Source organism: Hibiscus syriacus, unplaced genomic scaffold (assembly GCF_006381635.1).
Source record: "Hibiscus syriacus cultivar Baekdansim isolate YM2019G1 unplaced genomic scaffold, ASM638163v2 tig00112740_pilon, whole genome shotgun sequence".
NCBI classification, from domain to species: domain Eukaryota; kingdom Viridiplantae; phylum Streptophyta; class Magnoliopsida; order Malvales; family Malvaceae; genus Hibiscus; species Hibiscus syriacus.
The window spans coordinates 128,143-144,102 of NW_024063393.1; the positions used below are offsets into that span (position 1 = coordinate 128,143).

Consider the following 15,960-nt stretch of genomic DNA (forward strand, 5'->3'; position numbering starts at 1 on the left):
TCCCTTGAAATTTCATGCTTTTTTTTAAGTAGACCAAGAAACTCTCAAATGTAAGATTATTTGATATTGGGTTGGAGCCCTATGCAAACCACAGAGATTATGGGGGGCAAATCGTTGCTGATTCCTTTGTTTTGGACGTGTTTAATAAGCGAGTAAACACGATAATATTATCCCCGAGGAATTTGAACTTGTTGATATTAGGCTTTATGCATGCATTTTGTGGATCATTTCATCTTTGCCACTTGCTTATGTACATGCACTTTGAATTATTGTTGCTTTCCCTAATTTTTATGAACTACAAGAAGATGATGCATTGTGATTTTTGTTCCTTCCTTTCACCAGTAACCGAAGATATCGGAATACTATTACGGCTTCGGATTGTCAACATTATCAGATGGGAGTGATGCAATAGCAATATTATCAAACAGCTGCTCTCTCCATACAATTGCTCCATAAACCCTATCCTATACAGAGTTTGGCAACAGAATTTGGTAGCTGTTAATATCTTTCTTATTCAAGGTCAATGAATTTATGGAAGGGATTGGTGTATATCCACTTGCCCTTCTTTCCTACACGACACTACTTTCACGTGCAATAATTATTTCTCAGCCTCTGCCTAATCAACACAAGAAGTCACTCTCAAACAAACAAGATATTTCCACTCAAAGTAAATGAGATCATTATCTCCAATTCTGGTTTATTTCATTGAAGCACACCATGGAATTCTCTACAAAATTTCAGCAACTCCTCCTTTCTGCAGTTTTTCCCAGCATAATTATCACCATATTTGTGGCCATCATCCTTGTTAAAGGCAATAAGAAACAGGAGAGGAGACCCCCCGAGCCTGATGGGGCGTTGCCGTTTCTCGGTCATCTTTATCTTCTCGGAAAAAACCAGCTGCTGCATAGAACCTTTGCAGACATGGCTGACAAGTACGACCGACGTTCTCGATCCGTCTCGGGATTCATCGAGCACTTGTGGTGAGTAACTTGGAAGTTGCTCAAGAATGTTTCACAACCAATGATAAGGTCTTCCTCAATCGTCCAAAGTCGTTAGCCATAAAGCATATGGGGTATGACCATAACATGTTAGGCTTTGCTCCTTACGGACCGTATTGGCGCAGTTTAAGGAAGCTAGCTACGGTTGAGCTCCTCTCGAATCGACGGCTCGAGTTACTCAAACATGTTCCGGACAAAGATTTCATCGATGTCATGTTGTCTATCATGGATGAAAGCAATGTTCCATCTAAAGAGGCTGATGTTACCATTAAATCAACTTGCCTGGTATGTTATTGTTAAGTAGAATCATGCAAGTTATATGCATCATACGAAAAAAGATAAACTTATCAGACAACTGTGATTGCAGAGTCTTGTCTTGGGTGGCATCTATACCAATGTTGTTACGCTTACATGGGCAGTCTCCCTGTTATTGAATAACCGCGATGTGTTAAAGAAGGCCCGAGATGAACTCGACACCCATATCGGGAAAGAACGACAAGTAGAAGAATCAGACATAAGCAACTTGGTATACCTGCAAGCCATTATCAAGGAAACAATGCGATTGTACCCAGCAGGGCCTCTATCTGTACCAAGAGAAGCTATGGAAGACTGCACGGTAGCTGGTTTCAACGTTCCGGCAGGCACTCGACTTTTGCTTAACCTCTGGAAGTTGCAGCGTGACCCAAGCATTTGGCATAAGCCATTAGAGTTCATGCCAGAGAGATTCCTCAGTGACCATGCTAACATAGATGTGAGGGGTCAAAATTTTGAGCTTATACCATTTGGTTGTGGTAGAAGAATTTGTCCTGGTATCACCTTTGCGCTTCGGTTCCAGCACTTAGCTCTGGCTCGACTGATTCATGGATTTGAATGGGGAACGGTCTCGGATGAAGCAGTCGACATGAGCGAAAGCATCGGAATGACCGTTCCTAAAGCTACACCATTGGAGGTTACTCTTACCCCAAAGTTACCTTCCATGCTCTATAGGTAATTGATGCAAAGATGCATAAGAATTCACTTGTTTGTGCCCAAAACTGATGTTTGTTTCTTGGTAATTGATGCATAAGGATTCATTTACAATCTAAACCACCAATTACACATCATGAATTTAAGAGGTTATTGTAACAACTCCATTACTCTTGTTCAACCTCAATCATTTAAAAACAGATTGTAGTCAGAGGCATCTATCTGTTCATGGCTGAACTGATGAGCTTGATTGGCCAATGCTCAATTGAAAGTCAGCTTAAGATCCAAGTTCTCAATTTAAGCTGGTGAATATGTAACACAGTAGGTGCGGATAAATCTATCTTTAGGAAACTATGTAAATAGATCTTAATTTTGGTCTAATTAACACAAGGAATCACTCTCGGACCCACAACCTAGATATTTTAATTATAAGAAAGAGAGAGTAGCTTACACCGTCTCTCCAATTCTGTTTTTATTATATATATGGAGTATATTATTTAGTTATTATGATTCCCTACGCAAATTAGTTCATTTCCATTGAAGCACATAATGGAATTCTCCATACAATTTCATGAACATCTCCTCCATGTACTTCTTTTCACCATATTAGTGGCCGCCATCCATGTTAAAAGCAAGAAGAAACATCAAAGGAGACCCCAGAGCCTACTGGGGCGTTGCCGTTTCTCGGTCATCTTCTTCTCGGAAAACACCAGCTGCTACATAGAACATTGACATGGCTGAAAAGTACGGACCGATGTTCTCGATCTGTCTCAGGATTCATCGAGCACTTGTGGTGAGTAACTGGGAAGTTGCACAAGAATGTTTCACAACCAATGATATGGTCTTTCTCAATCGTCCAAAATCCTTAGCCATAAAGCATATGGGGTATGACCATAACATGATTGGCTTCGTTCCTTATGGACCCATTGGCGCAATATGAGGAAACTAATAACGGTTGAGCTCCTCTCTAGTCGCCGGCTCGAGTTACTCAAACATGTTCTCGACACCGAAATCAATAGTTTTTTGAAGGAATTATATGAGCAATCGGCGAAAAACGGAGGCGTTGCGGTAGTGGAGATGAAGGAAAGAATTGGTGACTTAGCAACTAACATCATTGTGAGGATGATTGCTGGGAAAAGATATTATGGCACTGAAGGTAGCTGTACCGAAGAATCAAGGCGATGCCAAAAGGCCTTGTGTTATATCTTTTATCTGGCAGGGTTGTTCTTGTTTTCTGATGCGGTGCTTTTTCTTGGTTGGCTCGACTTAGTGACGGGAAACATAGGAAAAATAAAGCAGACAGCAAAGGAGTTGGATTTTTTTTGGGAGTTGGATTTTTTTTGGGAGCTGGCTAAACGAGCATCGCGAATGGAGGTGCAGCGAGGACCAAGATTTCATGTTGTTTGTCATAGATGAAAGCAACGTTCTGGCTGATGTTACCATCAAAGCAACTTGCCTGGTATGTTATTGTTAAGTAGAATCATGCTAGTTATATGCATCACATGAAAACAGATAACCTTATCAGACAATTGTTATTGCAGAGTCTTGCCTTGGGTGGTATCAATACCAATGTCGTTACGCTTACATGGGCAGTCTCCCTGTTATTGAATAACCGCCACATGCTAAAGAAGGCCCGAAATGAACTCGACATCCATGTCGGGAAAGAACGACATGTGGAAGAGCCCGACAAAAGCAACTTGGTATACCTGCAAGCCATTATCAAGGAAACAATGCGATTATACCCGGCAGTGCCTCTATCGGTACCGAGAGAAGCTATGGAAGACTGCACAATAGCTGGTTTCCTTGTTCCGGCAGGCACTCGACTTTTGATTAACCTCTGGAAGTTGCAGCGTGATCCCAGCATTTGGCACAAGCCATTAGATTTCATGCCGGAGAGATTCCTCAGTGGCCATGATAACATAGATGTGACGTGTCAAAATTTTGAGCTTATAACATTTGGTTGTGGTAGAAGGATTTGTCCTGGTATCACCTTTGCGCTTCGGTTCCAGCACTTAGCTCTGGCTCGACTGATTCATGGATTTTAATGGGGGACGGTATCGGATGAATCAGTCGATATGAGTGAAAGCATTGGAATAACAGTTCCTAAAGCTACACCATTAGAGGTTACTGTTACCCCAGAGTTACCTTCCATGCTCTATAGGTAATTGGTAAAGATGCATAAGCTTGGTTTGCAGTTAATTTTTGTTGAATGCACATGTGTATACCCAAAACTGATGTTTGTTTCTTGAGAATCTGATAATTAATGAAAGGAAAAGCATTCAAGTATACTTCTTTTTGAAGAATAAATCATATATTGCTTCTCAATTGAGATCCATGCAAAGAATCTGTTTTTCCTATATCTAATTTTACAATTTGAAGAAGAAAGAGAATGGTTCATGAGGTTGAGCTTGCCTCAATATCAGTAGATGACATCTCGGTGTTAACTAAGCTATTTTCGATTTCGTTCCACTTAAGAATGTGCCTGCTGTACCTTAAAGCTTCATCAACAGAATCAGGCTCCAAGCCTGTAACCATCGAAACGTACAGCTTACGATCAGTAAGAGAATTGAACAATCTCTTGAACTTGGTAGCGATGTACTGGAAGGCACTCTGCGATAGCGAAGTGTGATTATTTCTATTACTGCTGCAGTTGTTGTATAGATTATGGCCGATGACTGGATTGAAGTCATGGAACCATTCACATCGAGTGAGAGGGACCTGCTCGATCTTTTCCTCGAGCAGGTCAGCTTTGTTGAGTAACAGAAGGAAGTTCTTTTTCTCAAAGGTTGGATGTGTAACTATACTTTCAAACAATTGCTTGCTTGCCAACATTTTGTTTGTGCGAACTCCATTACTGTCAAATGAAAACTCATCATAATCGGTCAACGAGACAGAAAATAGGACAAAATCGACGTCTTCAAACATTTCCAACCATTTACATTTCTCCCCGAGGCTACTGTGATGCAGTCTAATAAGCTGGTACCTGTTGATTCAAAGAAAGAAATGCTAAGCATGATATATATATGAACTCTACACGTTGAATATCTATTCCAAGGAATAAAGTGAACAGTTTAAGCATAGGCTCTAACCTTGCTGATGGATCATGCTGATAACCATCAATATCGATTTCTCGTTCGACTTGGGGGAAAGAGAATTCCATGGAAGAGAGTCCATTCGATGATGTAATTCCCTCGGCATACAAGATATCCATGTCGGATGGCTCATAATCTGTCCTAGCGATCTCCACAGCCTGAGAAGAAGATAATTGCAAACTATCAGCTTTAGTGTCTGTTACTAAGAAACAAACAATTCAGCAGCCCACTTTAGTTAAAATAAAACCCCATAGAGCAAGCTTACCCGTTCTAGGAAATAAGTAGCAATTCTAGGCAGCATTTCTAGTTCGTGCCTCCGGTTATACGTGGCCTGAAAGGCTGCATCATTCCAGAGCTCCCCAATAAATGGTGCATATTCACGAGTAGCAGCGGGGAAGATGACTTCCAAATTGCCGGACACCATCACTTGCACGAGCCAATCCGAGAAAGCTTTCATTCTTGGGGAAATGGAATATTTTGTTTTGCCGTCAATCTGGCTTGCACCACCTGCTTTCAACGATGAAGCTCAAACTCTATTTCGAAATATATTAAATTATTCTATGACACCTAGCCAAATGGTAACAGTGATACAATCAGGTCCATTTGAGGATTATCACAACTGATCTTTGAGAAAATGCATACAGAATAAATCATTATTATTCTCTACCTGGAGAACCAGATCCATCAGCAATCTGCCTTTCTCTATCCTCCTGTAATATTTCTTCTTCAAATTGTTCTCGCCCCTGAAGCAATATAGCAAGATAGCCATACAAATTGCTTTGGATCATCGATTTGATACTTTGGCGTTCGTTTTCAGAGAAAGAATTGTTGTACAGAATCTTGGCCTGAAATAAGCAAGTTACGAAGGTTTCATTAGAGAGCCTATTCTGCACTTCCAGTGTCATAAAACCAACGTTCAGTGATCATAAACGTCGAGAAAAAAATCCAAATCATTATTGAAAGTAATGGTGTCTAGGAGGAAAAACTAGGATTTATTTGCAATCTAAACCACTAATTGCATATTATGAATTTAAAAGGTTACTGTAATAACTCCATTACTCTTGTTCAACCTCAATCGTTTAAAAACAGATTGTAGTCCGAGGCATCTATTCATGGCTGAACTGACGAGCTTGATTGGCCAAAGCTCAAAGGAAAGTCAGCTTAAGATCCAAGTTCTCAATTTAAAAGGAAGGCGTGTGTAAAAGAACATAAGTAACAATTCTATTTACGGACACCAAAAGTGGGGAAAATGTTAACTGAAATATGTTTCCATGATCAGTATAATACCTGCTTATATATCGTACTCGTGCCGGACTTTGGATACCCAACTAGAAGAATTTTGGGAAGTACTTGCTTCTCTCGAGCTCTATGGCTGGCGTCCTCTCCAGAAGGATTCACAGTATTAGGAGGAACCGGCAAAGACAAAAGAGCACAAAAAAGCTTGATTCCCATCTGAAAATAAGGTACATCCTGGTTAATTCTGGTGTATGATACAAGGGGGGGGGGATTGTGCCTATGCAAATATACCTTGTTCCATATCGGCCCCTTTATATTATTCTGACCCTCTTCCTGGTAGGATCCATCGGCACTCAGCCAATAGCTAGGATTTCCTTCACAGTGAACTCCTGCTAACTGCAAATATTTAACAGAATGCCATTTATTGAACTTGCATTATACGTCTATGAAAACATCCATTTAAAAGAACTCAAACAGGTAAAGCACAACAACCTGCAGCATCCACAGCTCTTTCTTAGTAATCACCCGATTATTTACAATTATTTTCGTATTTCCATTGCTAGCATCTCTCCTGATGTGAGCTCCGATATTTAGCTGGGCAGTAATAATCTGACATGGCCCGTGTCCTTCCTGATTTCGACATAGGCAGTAGTTCATTTTTTTATGGAAGAGAATGACAGCTATATCAAATAAAAGAAGAGCTAAAGTTTGTTTATTACCTTTCCCCAGAATCCGGACAATTTATCATACCAATAGAATCCGGGTTTTAGTTTCTCAGGTGGGTTTTGGCAGGTCTGCAAGACCTGTAACTCATCTTGAGTCATTGGCTCTCCATTCACGACAATCAGCTGTGGTGGTAGCTGGTTAGCCTCACAGGCCTTCTCCGACCTCATTACCCTTTGAACTTCCAGCTCACCGAGCAGCTGCTTGAGAAGCCGAGAACGTTTTCCGAGAGTTTCTCGCCTCGACTCATGTATCTTCTTACCTATGCAAGTAGTACATTTTCTTCCCTCTGGCATCGACCCCATTGTTCTCAATACACACTTATAACAATACTTGGCATTACAGACAATGCATATCTCTTTCTCTGTAAACCGGTTCCCCTTTAAGCACCTATAACACGACCCCTTTTTTCCATTCCGCGCGACAGGTTGTTCATCACCGATGATGCTTTCTGTCTCGGAATAGTTGGATTCTTCCACATCACATGAATCGGGTTCCCGGAATGTTACCACAGATGGTCTTCTGACATGGCCAGGAGTCTCATTGTTAACATCAAAAATCTCCTGAATTTCAGAACTTCCTACTCCACCATGACCATCATCGATTCTCTTACTCAATGAATCCAAACTATTAATGGTAACCGATGATCCATTCGACAAACCGGGATGGACAATGGATTTTCCAGCAGAACCAGATTTAGAAGCAAATCTTTTGTCCCTGGATGGTTTCTGGTTCACTGGATTTATCTTGACAATCGGTTGGATAACTGGCAATGGAATGTCATTCAAAGAAAAGGAAGAGGAAACTTCGGCAGCCGTCGGGAGGCGGTCGACGTCCACCGGAACCAACTTGGGGATATCAAAAGTGATCGGAGGACCACGGTACTCAATAGCAAAAGAGTATTCAATGCTGACATCATCATCTACAGGAGATGATTTCTCAAAAGGAAGGATTTTCCTTAAAAGGGTAGCCATGATTTCTTTCAAATTCTCAATTCCAAAAATTAAAACACCAATACTAATCCCATAAACTCCCAGATTTATCTCAACAATCCATGAATCAGAACAGCCAACAACCAAAAGAATCAAACTTTAGAAACCCATTTGGCTACCAACTCTTTCAAACAATCAAAACAAGCTAAAATATTTACTTTTAATCCCCAAACTAAGCTGAAAATCAAGAACAGAAAGGAAGAGCCGGGGAATTTGCAAGCAAACAAATAAAGAACAATGAAGATGATGATGGTGGGTCTTGCCTAACCAGTAAGCTAAGGAGACCCGAGTGACGACCGAGTGGCATGCTTTTTAGTGTTAAATTCATGAATGGGTCAACACGGTGATGAAGAAATTGCCGGGAAACAATGATGGAAACTTGAGGATTGAAGTCGTCAAACATTTGGCCTGGCTGCATCATCATCAACAGCGTGTTTACGGACCTTTGGGTCAATAAATAAATAAGTCAACGTGGGACCAAAACTGGAGGCTAATCGGTTCTTTGACATTTTGACGCAATTTGCAATTACGTCATCTATTTTAGTGTTTCTTTTACGTTTGGATGCCGAGAAAATGGACGCAGTGCGAAGGAAATGAAGGAAAGTATTTGGTAATATTAATTTTTTTTTAAAATAGATAAGGTGTATTCAACATAGCCTATTAATTATATATTGGGTCAATTATGAGTTTAGTACCTATGCTATCAGTTTTATTCAATTTAATATTTAAACTTTTATTTTATTTTTAAAATTTAGTTTTTATTTCATTTTAATATCTTCGTTCAAAATTAAAAGTTTAGGTACTAAACTGACTAAAATTGTTAGTTTAGGTACAAAACCCGTTAAGTTTTTCACGACGAGTATTAAAATGAAATAAAAAATAAACGTTAGATATGATTTTAAAAAAATTAAAAATTTAAGTATTAAAACAGACCAATATTGACAGTTAGGTACTAAACCTTAGTTTACTCTTATATATTTTGTTACTTTAGTACTTATTAAAGGTGTTTGTAGGTTAAGTTAGAATTCGATTTAAAAGAAATTAAATTTTTTACCTTCGAATATTTTGGGTGTTAAATTTAGAAATTATATGAAAAAAAATTAAATTATAAACTTTTTATTGTTAAATATATTTTAAAATATGAGGTTAATTTTTTTTAAAGGGCGATAAAACATTTCTAAAAGGTATGCCATTTTTCTTAGGTAAACTACATCGGTGACCACTCAATTATGGTCAAAAAATCATTTTAATCAATGATGGTTCAATTTATCAAACAAACCACCTAACTATTTAAATGTTTCAATTAAATTGAAACTAACGGGTGGGTTGATTGAAGTATTTAAATAATTAAGTGGCCATCAGTGTAATTTAACCATATATATATATGGGTAAAAAAAGTTGAGACTTTCGAGTTGTAAATTGACACCCATTTAATACATATTGGCTTCGCCGGTCACACTTTTCCCAATTTATAATAGAATATTATATTATATTCATGTACTATATCATTAATACCACATGGTAGGCTGTAAATGAACGGAACGTTCAACGAACTGTTCATTAATCGTGCGGCGGAAAGTTCGTTTATTTATTAAATGAATGAACATGAACAAGATTTTACGTTCGTTTAACTAAATGAACAAACATGAACAAAAGGTTCGTTCGTTCATTTACGTTGGTGAACGTTCGATTATATGTTCGTTCATTTATGTTCGAACAGAGGGCAAGTTGAATATGTTACGAAGATTATTAAGGTTGTTTGGATTTCAAGAAGAATGTTTTGTTGAACAAATTAACTTAAGACTTTATTAATTATGTTCATATAGTTTATTTATGATTTATGTATGTTTTTGTCGTATTCGAACAAATTAACTATAGAGTTGCAGGTTATAATAATGAATTTTAAGTTGATATTCTTGTTGTTTACCTTTTTTTATATTCGTTTGTTGTGTTCGAATAAGTTTTTTGTTTGTTTGTGTTGTTCGTTTATGTTCGTTTATTGTGTTCGTTTATGTTCGTTCGTTCGTGTTCGTTTATTTATTAAATGAACGAATATAAAAAAGCTATATTCCTTAATGAATGAACATGAACAAGCTATATTCCTTAATGAACGAACATGAATAAAAAAACTTTATTCGTTTATGTTCGTGTTCGTTTATTTATTAAATGAACATACCTCCGTTCGTATGCGTTCGGTTCGTTTACAGGTCTACCACATGGAAATTCATTTTTTAATCATATATATATATATATATATATATATATACAATTTAACATTTATGAGTGTTTAATTTTAAGTTTATTTATGATTAAAAAATGAATTTCCATGTGGTATTAATGATATAGCATATGAATATAATATAATATTTTATTATAAATTGGGAAAAGTGTGAGATTATAACAGGTCGTTGCCTTGAATATTGGATTTAGAGTTCACTTTATTTTCTAAAGTAATTAAATTTTTTTGTTTAGATTTATTTTTCAAGTTTAATATTTTAACTGACACGTCACTTATTCCGTTAACTGTTAACAACAAGTGACTTGATTGAAGTTTTTAAATAGTTGGATGGTCTGTTTGATCAAATTGAAATATCGATGGTCAAATTTTGTTTAAATTTATTTTTTGAGTTTAATATTTTTTATTTAAATCCTTCTCGTTCTTATATAGGTCTCGCATCAAAGTAGATATAGTAAATAGTTTGATACTAAAGTTGGAAATATGTATAATTCCTAAGACTAAATTGAATATTATATCAAAGGAATTTGATTGGTGTGGTCTAGAAGTTATAAATTATATAATTGAAAGCATTGAATGGGTCATTATATGTTATTTGGGTAAAGTACACAAATGGTCCCCGATTATAGAATATTATTTCATTGAGTCATTTGACTATTAAAAGTTATAAAATGATCATTTGACGATAGGGAATCATTTTGTTGAGTCCCTTGACTATTAAAAATTATAAAATGGTCACCCGACTATTCATTATATTCTGAACTTGTTCTGATTCATTAAAAATTTGACGACAGTTTGAGTTATATGCTATCATGTTGACTGAGATATAATAAAAATTTGATCTCACAATATCAAACGACTATCATATCTCAGCCTACATGTTAACGTCTAGTTTAGACGATCGTTAATTTTTTAACAGAAAATGATGAGTTTAGAACATAATGAATAGTCGAGTGACTGTTTTGTAACCTTTTCATAGCCCAGTGATTCAACAAAGCAACTCCTTATAGTCGAGGGATTATTTCGTAACTTTTAATAGTCAAATGATTCTATAAAACAATATCTTATAGTCGAGCAACCTCTTAAACACAAACTTTGGAAGACTAATCATCAAAACTAATGCTAAAAGTTGTTCTAAGTGGAAAAATTGAATGGGTCATCAATCATCATATGTTTTTTTACTTAAATTGACATGTTTTCTTCTTTTATTTTTAATTAAAATTTTCGAACGATTAAATGCTATTTTTTCTAGAAATTTGTAGGTCAAGGCCCTTGTGAGTTGTGACCCTTTACGGTCTGCCCCCAACTTTTGGGGTTTGATTATTATTTGGTATCCTCAGTTTAAACGTTATGAGAATTGGATTTTAGTCTAATTGTTTGGATTTAGGGTCTTTTTGTTTCACGTAAAATATTTTTTGGAAAATGTTTTCCTCATTTTCTAGTGTTTGGTTGGAGGAAAACTGATTGGTCAACGTAAATATTTTTCTGGTCAACAAAATTTCCTTTGTGTTTTTTGGAAAATGATTTATTGTCTGCTTTTCCGTAAGTCATTTTGCGAACTTTTCACTTCAAAGAATAAATACTCAAAATAATTTTATTTTATGAATTTATATTAATAAAATATTTTAATATCATTTTAATCAAAATATTAATTATTAAAATATTTAAAATACATTTATTAATATTTATTAATAATATATTATTATAATAAAATACTCAATTATATTATAATATTATAAGATATTATATTTTTATTTTAATAATATATAATAATTTATTAATAATTTATTATATTATATTATATTATTAAAATAATATAATATAATAAATTATTAATAAAATTTATATTATTTATTAGGGTTAACTACTTCAAATACCACTAACCTTTAAGCCCTGACTCATTTATACCACCAACGTTTCAATTTTGTCAATTTTAGCACTAATATTTACTTTTAAGTGTAATTATATCACTCTGTCGTTAATGATTTAACGGCACGATGATAGACCATAATTTGATCATTTATTGAATAAGTAGCTTGAATGGGATGATGACATATACAGTTAAATCTATCATCATTATATTCTGGCCGTCAATCTTTTAATTTTATCAATTAAATTACTTGACTTAAATGATTAATTAAAGAGAAAATCGCCTCAGTGACAAAAAAAAAGTTATAATATACGATTTTAACCAACTTTTTTTGGATTTGCCAAAATGACCAACAAAATCGCAACGCGAAATAAAAATCGCAACGCGATCCCCAGAATCGCAAATCAGTTTCCAGAATCGCAAATCAGTTTCCAAAATCGCAACGCGATTCTTGAAAATCGCGATGCGATAGTACAAATTCGCATTGCGATTTTCCAAAATCGCAACGCGAATATGAAAATCGCAACGCGAACACATAAATCGCAACGCGTATCCGTAAATCGCAACGTGTATCCGTAAATCGCAACGCGTATGGGTAAATCGCAATGCGTATCCGTATATCGCAACGCGTATCCGTAAATCGCAACGATAATACATAAAATCGCAACGCGTATCCGTAAATCGCAACGCGATATTTAAAGCGCCATTATAATCGCTACGCGTATTTTATTTTCAAATTACAAAAAGAATATTAAGACAAAATCCCGTAATCGCAACTCATAACCTAAAACCTAAAATCACAACTCAGTCCCATCTCCATCTCTCACTCTCTACGGCGAAGAAATCCGTCCCCATCTCCGAAGATTTCCGTCCCCATCTCCGGCGAAATCCCTCACAACCATTCACGGTCAGAAATCCCTCACAATATTCAGAAATGGAAAATCAACCTCCGAGGGTTAGTTTTTTTAATTATTTTTATTTGAAATGTTTGCATTATTGTAGGTTTCTCATATTGAAACTGATGATAAGTTTACTGGTCATTTCAATAATAGATTAACCATTTCACTTAGATTTCATTTCGCGTTACGATTCTGTCGTTGCGATTTTCATTTCGCGTTGCTATTCTCTCGTTGCGATTTTCAAGTTAGTATTTGTCTTTGTCTTTGTTCTGTCTTTTGGTTGAAGTAATGCAATCCATTCAAGTTTCAATTTGCAGAAGAGTCGCAACGAGATAAATGAAAATCGCAACGAGAGAATGACTGTCGCAACGAGAGAATCGCAACGCGAAATGGAAATCGCAACGAGAGAATCGCAACGCGAAACCAAAATCGCATTGCGATTTTCATTTCGCGTTGCGATTCTCTCGTTGCGATTTTCATTTCGCGTTGTGATTCTCTCGTTGCGATTGTCATCTCGCGTTGCGATTCTCTCGTTGCGATTTTCATTTCAACCAAAAGACAAAACAGTGTTGCAAATTTTAGTTTCAAGAATAAACTACTACTTTTTATGTTTATTGTTTTTGGTATATCTTCACAGTGTAGTTTTTGGTATATCTAACTTGGTATGTTTATTGTTTTTGTAGAAATTTTTTTCGGCTCAATTGACCTTGAGAAATAAAGTCAGCCTGGCCACTACAATTGCAAAGAAGCTTTCACCTGCTCAAAGACAATTGTTTGAGGAAACCTGCTTCGGGCCATGGCTGAGAGTACAGCATCCGGGTGGAGATGCTAATTTGACCCATTTGTGGCTTCAGACCATGACATCAAATCTACCCGACAGTATACAAAGTGGTGAGGAAGAGATATGGTTTCATTTTCCACCAGCGTATACTTGCTTTGGGCGGAAGGAGTTCTGCTTAATCACTGGTCTACGATTCGGACACGATGATGTAGGCCGGTACACTCGTCATATCGCCCGCCCATCATGGTTATCCCGGGTTTTTCCGGATGAGTCAATGGAGAAGCCGAACCTACATGTCGACGACCTGAAGAAATTATTTAATAAGAAAGCTGGTTTCACTCGGATGGAAGACGTCGATGTTGTCCGAGTATGCCTTCTACTACTTGTGTATGCCGGCTTTTTAGGCAGAGAGGCCAGACAACCTATTCATCGGGAGCTAATAATATTGGTAGAGGACCTGAATGCATGGAATCTGTTTCCGTGGGGTTCGTATATATGGAAAGCTACCTGGACTAAGTTGTCGTCTGCCTTTGATGACCGCAAAAGTTTGCGGGGCGATGGGTCCAAATACACTTTGTCAGGCTTTGTTTGGGCCTTTAAGGTAAGAATTTCTATATAATGTTTCTAAAATTATAATTAATTATTTAACAATTACTAATTTTGTTATTATATTGTTTGTAGATTTGGATATTCGAGGCTTTCCCCAGCATGCGTACATATGCAATAAAAACGTCAAATGATATTCCCAGGGCTATTTCCTGGAAGAGGAAAACTCTGTTGGATTGGGAAGACTTAATACCATATGCCACAATAAATAATGTAAGTTAACACAAATACTTTCATATAATATATAAACAAGTTATTAATAGTAGACGTTTAACTTTGTTTGAGTTTTTATATTTTAGGAGGCCAACATTCCATTACAAAGACTGTCACCCACGGAGGAAGAGCTTGCCACTGATTGGTGGCAAGCTAGTCAGAGTTTTTTTGATGGCACGGATGATGAGCAGCATCCACTTCCTCCAATTCGAGAGCCATCACCTCACCTAGAGCCATCACCCGATCGTGACGACTATACACCTCTAGAACGAGAGCCATCACCTATCCCGTCACATCATCGAGCCTCTTCTCCACCATCACCTCATGATAGGCGACCGGCAAAGATGCCACGACTCCTATCTCCCTGTTCTCCACCTCCACCTCAACGGGATGAGTCAAGGGAGTTACGTGATGAGGTCAATGCCTTGCGTGAGGAGATCGGTACTCTACGCGATAACGATGGTGCATGGCGTGTGGAGGTGTCAACTTTACGTGGTGAGGTTGCCGCTCTACGTGAGATGATAGTATCGTTGCAGAATGAGGTTCATACTCTACGCAACGAGGTAAGTTTAAGATTTTCCATATTTAACTTAATGATAAATTTACTCGTAATTTCACTTAGATTAGCCATTTCACTTAGATTGCTTAGTAAATTTATTCGGTTGCTGCCAATTCTGCTAAACTGTGTATTCTTTAACACTGTGAAATAGTATTTGTCTTTGTTTTGTCTTTTGGTTGAAAGTAAATTTGTTCGGTTGCTGCCAATTCTGCTAAACTGTGTATTCTTTAACACTGTGAAATATATTTGTCTTTGTTTTGTCTTTTGGTTGAAAGTAAATTTGTTCGGTTGCTGCCAATTCTGCTAAACTGTGTATTCTTTAACACTGTGAAATAGTATTTGTCTTTGTTTTGTCTTTTGGTTGAAAGTAAATTTGTTCGGTTGCTGCCAATTCTGCTAAACTGTGTATTCTTTAACACTGTGAAATAGTATTTGTCTTTGTTTTGTCTTTTGGTTGAAAGTAAATTTATCCATTCAAGTTTCAATTTGCAGAAGAATTTATAGTTTACTTTCGCAACACGAAACTTAAAATCGCAACGCGAAACCAAAATCGCAACGCGAAATGAAAATCGCAACGACAGAATCGCAACGCGAAACCAAAATCGCAACGACAAGATCGCAACGCGAAACCAAAATCGCATTGCGATTTCATTTCGCGTTGCGATTCTTTCGTTGCGATTTTCATTTCGCGTTGCGATTCTGTCGTTGCGATTTTCATTTCGCGTTGCGATTTTGGTTTCGCGTTGCGATTTTAAGTTTCGTGTTGCGAAAGTAAACTATTTCTTCTTC

General features: G+C 36.9%; 2 protein-coding genes and 1 pseudogene across 2 annotated transcripts; 2 read left to right on the plus strand and 1 right to left on the minus strand.

Moving 5' to 3' along the window:
- The first annotated feature begins 696 nt into the window (after nucleotides 1-696).
- On the plus strand, nucleotides 697-3,097 carry LOC120183193 (annotated as a pseudogene).
- Nucleotides 3,098-3,237: 140 nt separating this feature from the next.
- LOC120183194 (xanthotoxin 5-hydroxylase CYP82C4-like) lies at nucleotides 3,238-4,185 on the plus strand. Its single transcript, XM_039187931.1, has 2 exons — nucleotides 3,238-3,423; nucleotides 3,506-4,185. Exons 1-2 carry the CDS (start codon nucleotides 3,361-3,363, stop codon nucleotides 4,007-4,009), a joined length of 567 nt encoding a protein of 188 aa, XP_039043862.1. The 5' UTR covers nucleotides 3,238-3,360; the 3' UTR covers nucleotides 4,010-4,185.
- A 75-nt stretch (nucleotides 4,186-4,260) lies between these two features.
- On the minus strand, nucleotides 4,261-8,200 carry LOC120183191 (extra-large guanine nucleotide-binding protein 1-like). Its single transcript, XM_039187928.1, has 8 exons — nucleotides 7,012-8,200; nucleotides 6,785-6,922; nucleotides 6,584-6,688; nucleotides 6,344-6,508; nucleotides 5,724-5,901; nucleotides 5,322-5,563; nucleotides 5,054-5,214; nucleotides 4,261-4,947 (listed from the first exon to the last, which is right to left on the minus strand). Exons 1-8 carry the CDS (start codon nucleotides 7,987-7,989, stop codon nucleotides 4,359-4,361), a joined length of 2,556 nt encoding a protein of 851 aa, XP_039043859.1. The 5' UTR covers nucleotides 7,990-8,200; the 3' UTR covers nucleotides 4,261-4,358.
- Nucleotides 8,201-15,960: the final 7,760 nt, after the last annotated feature.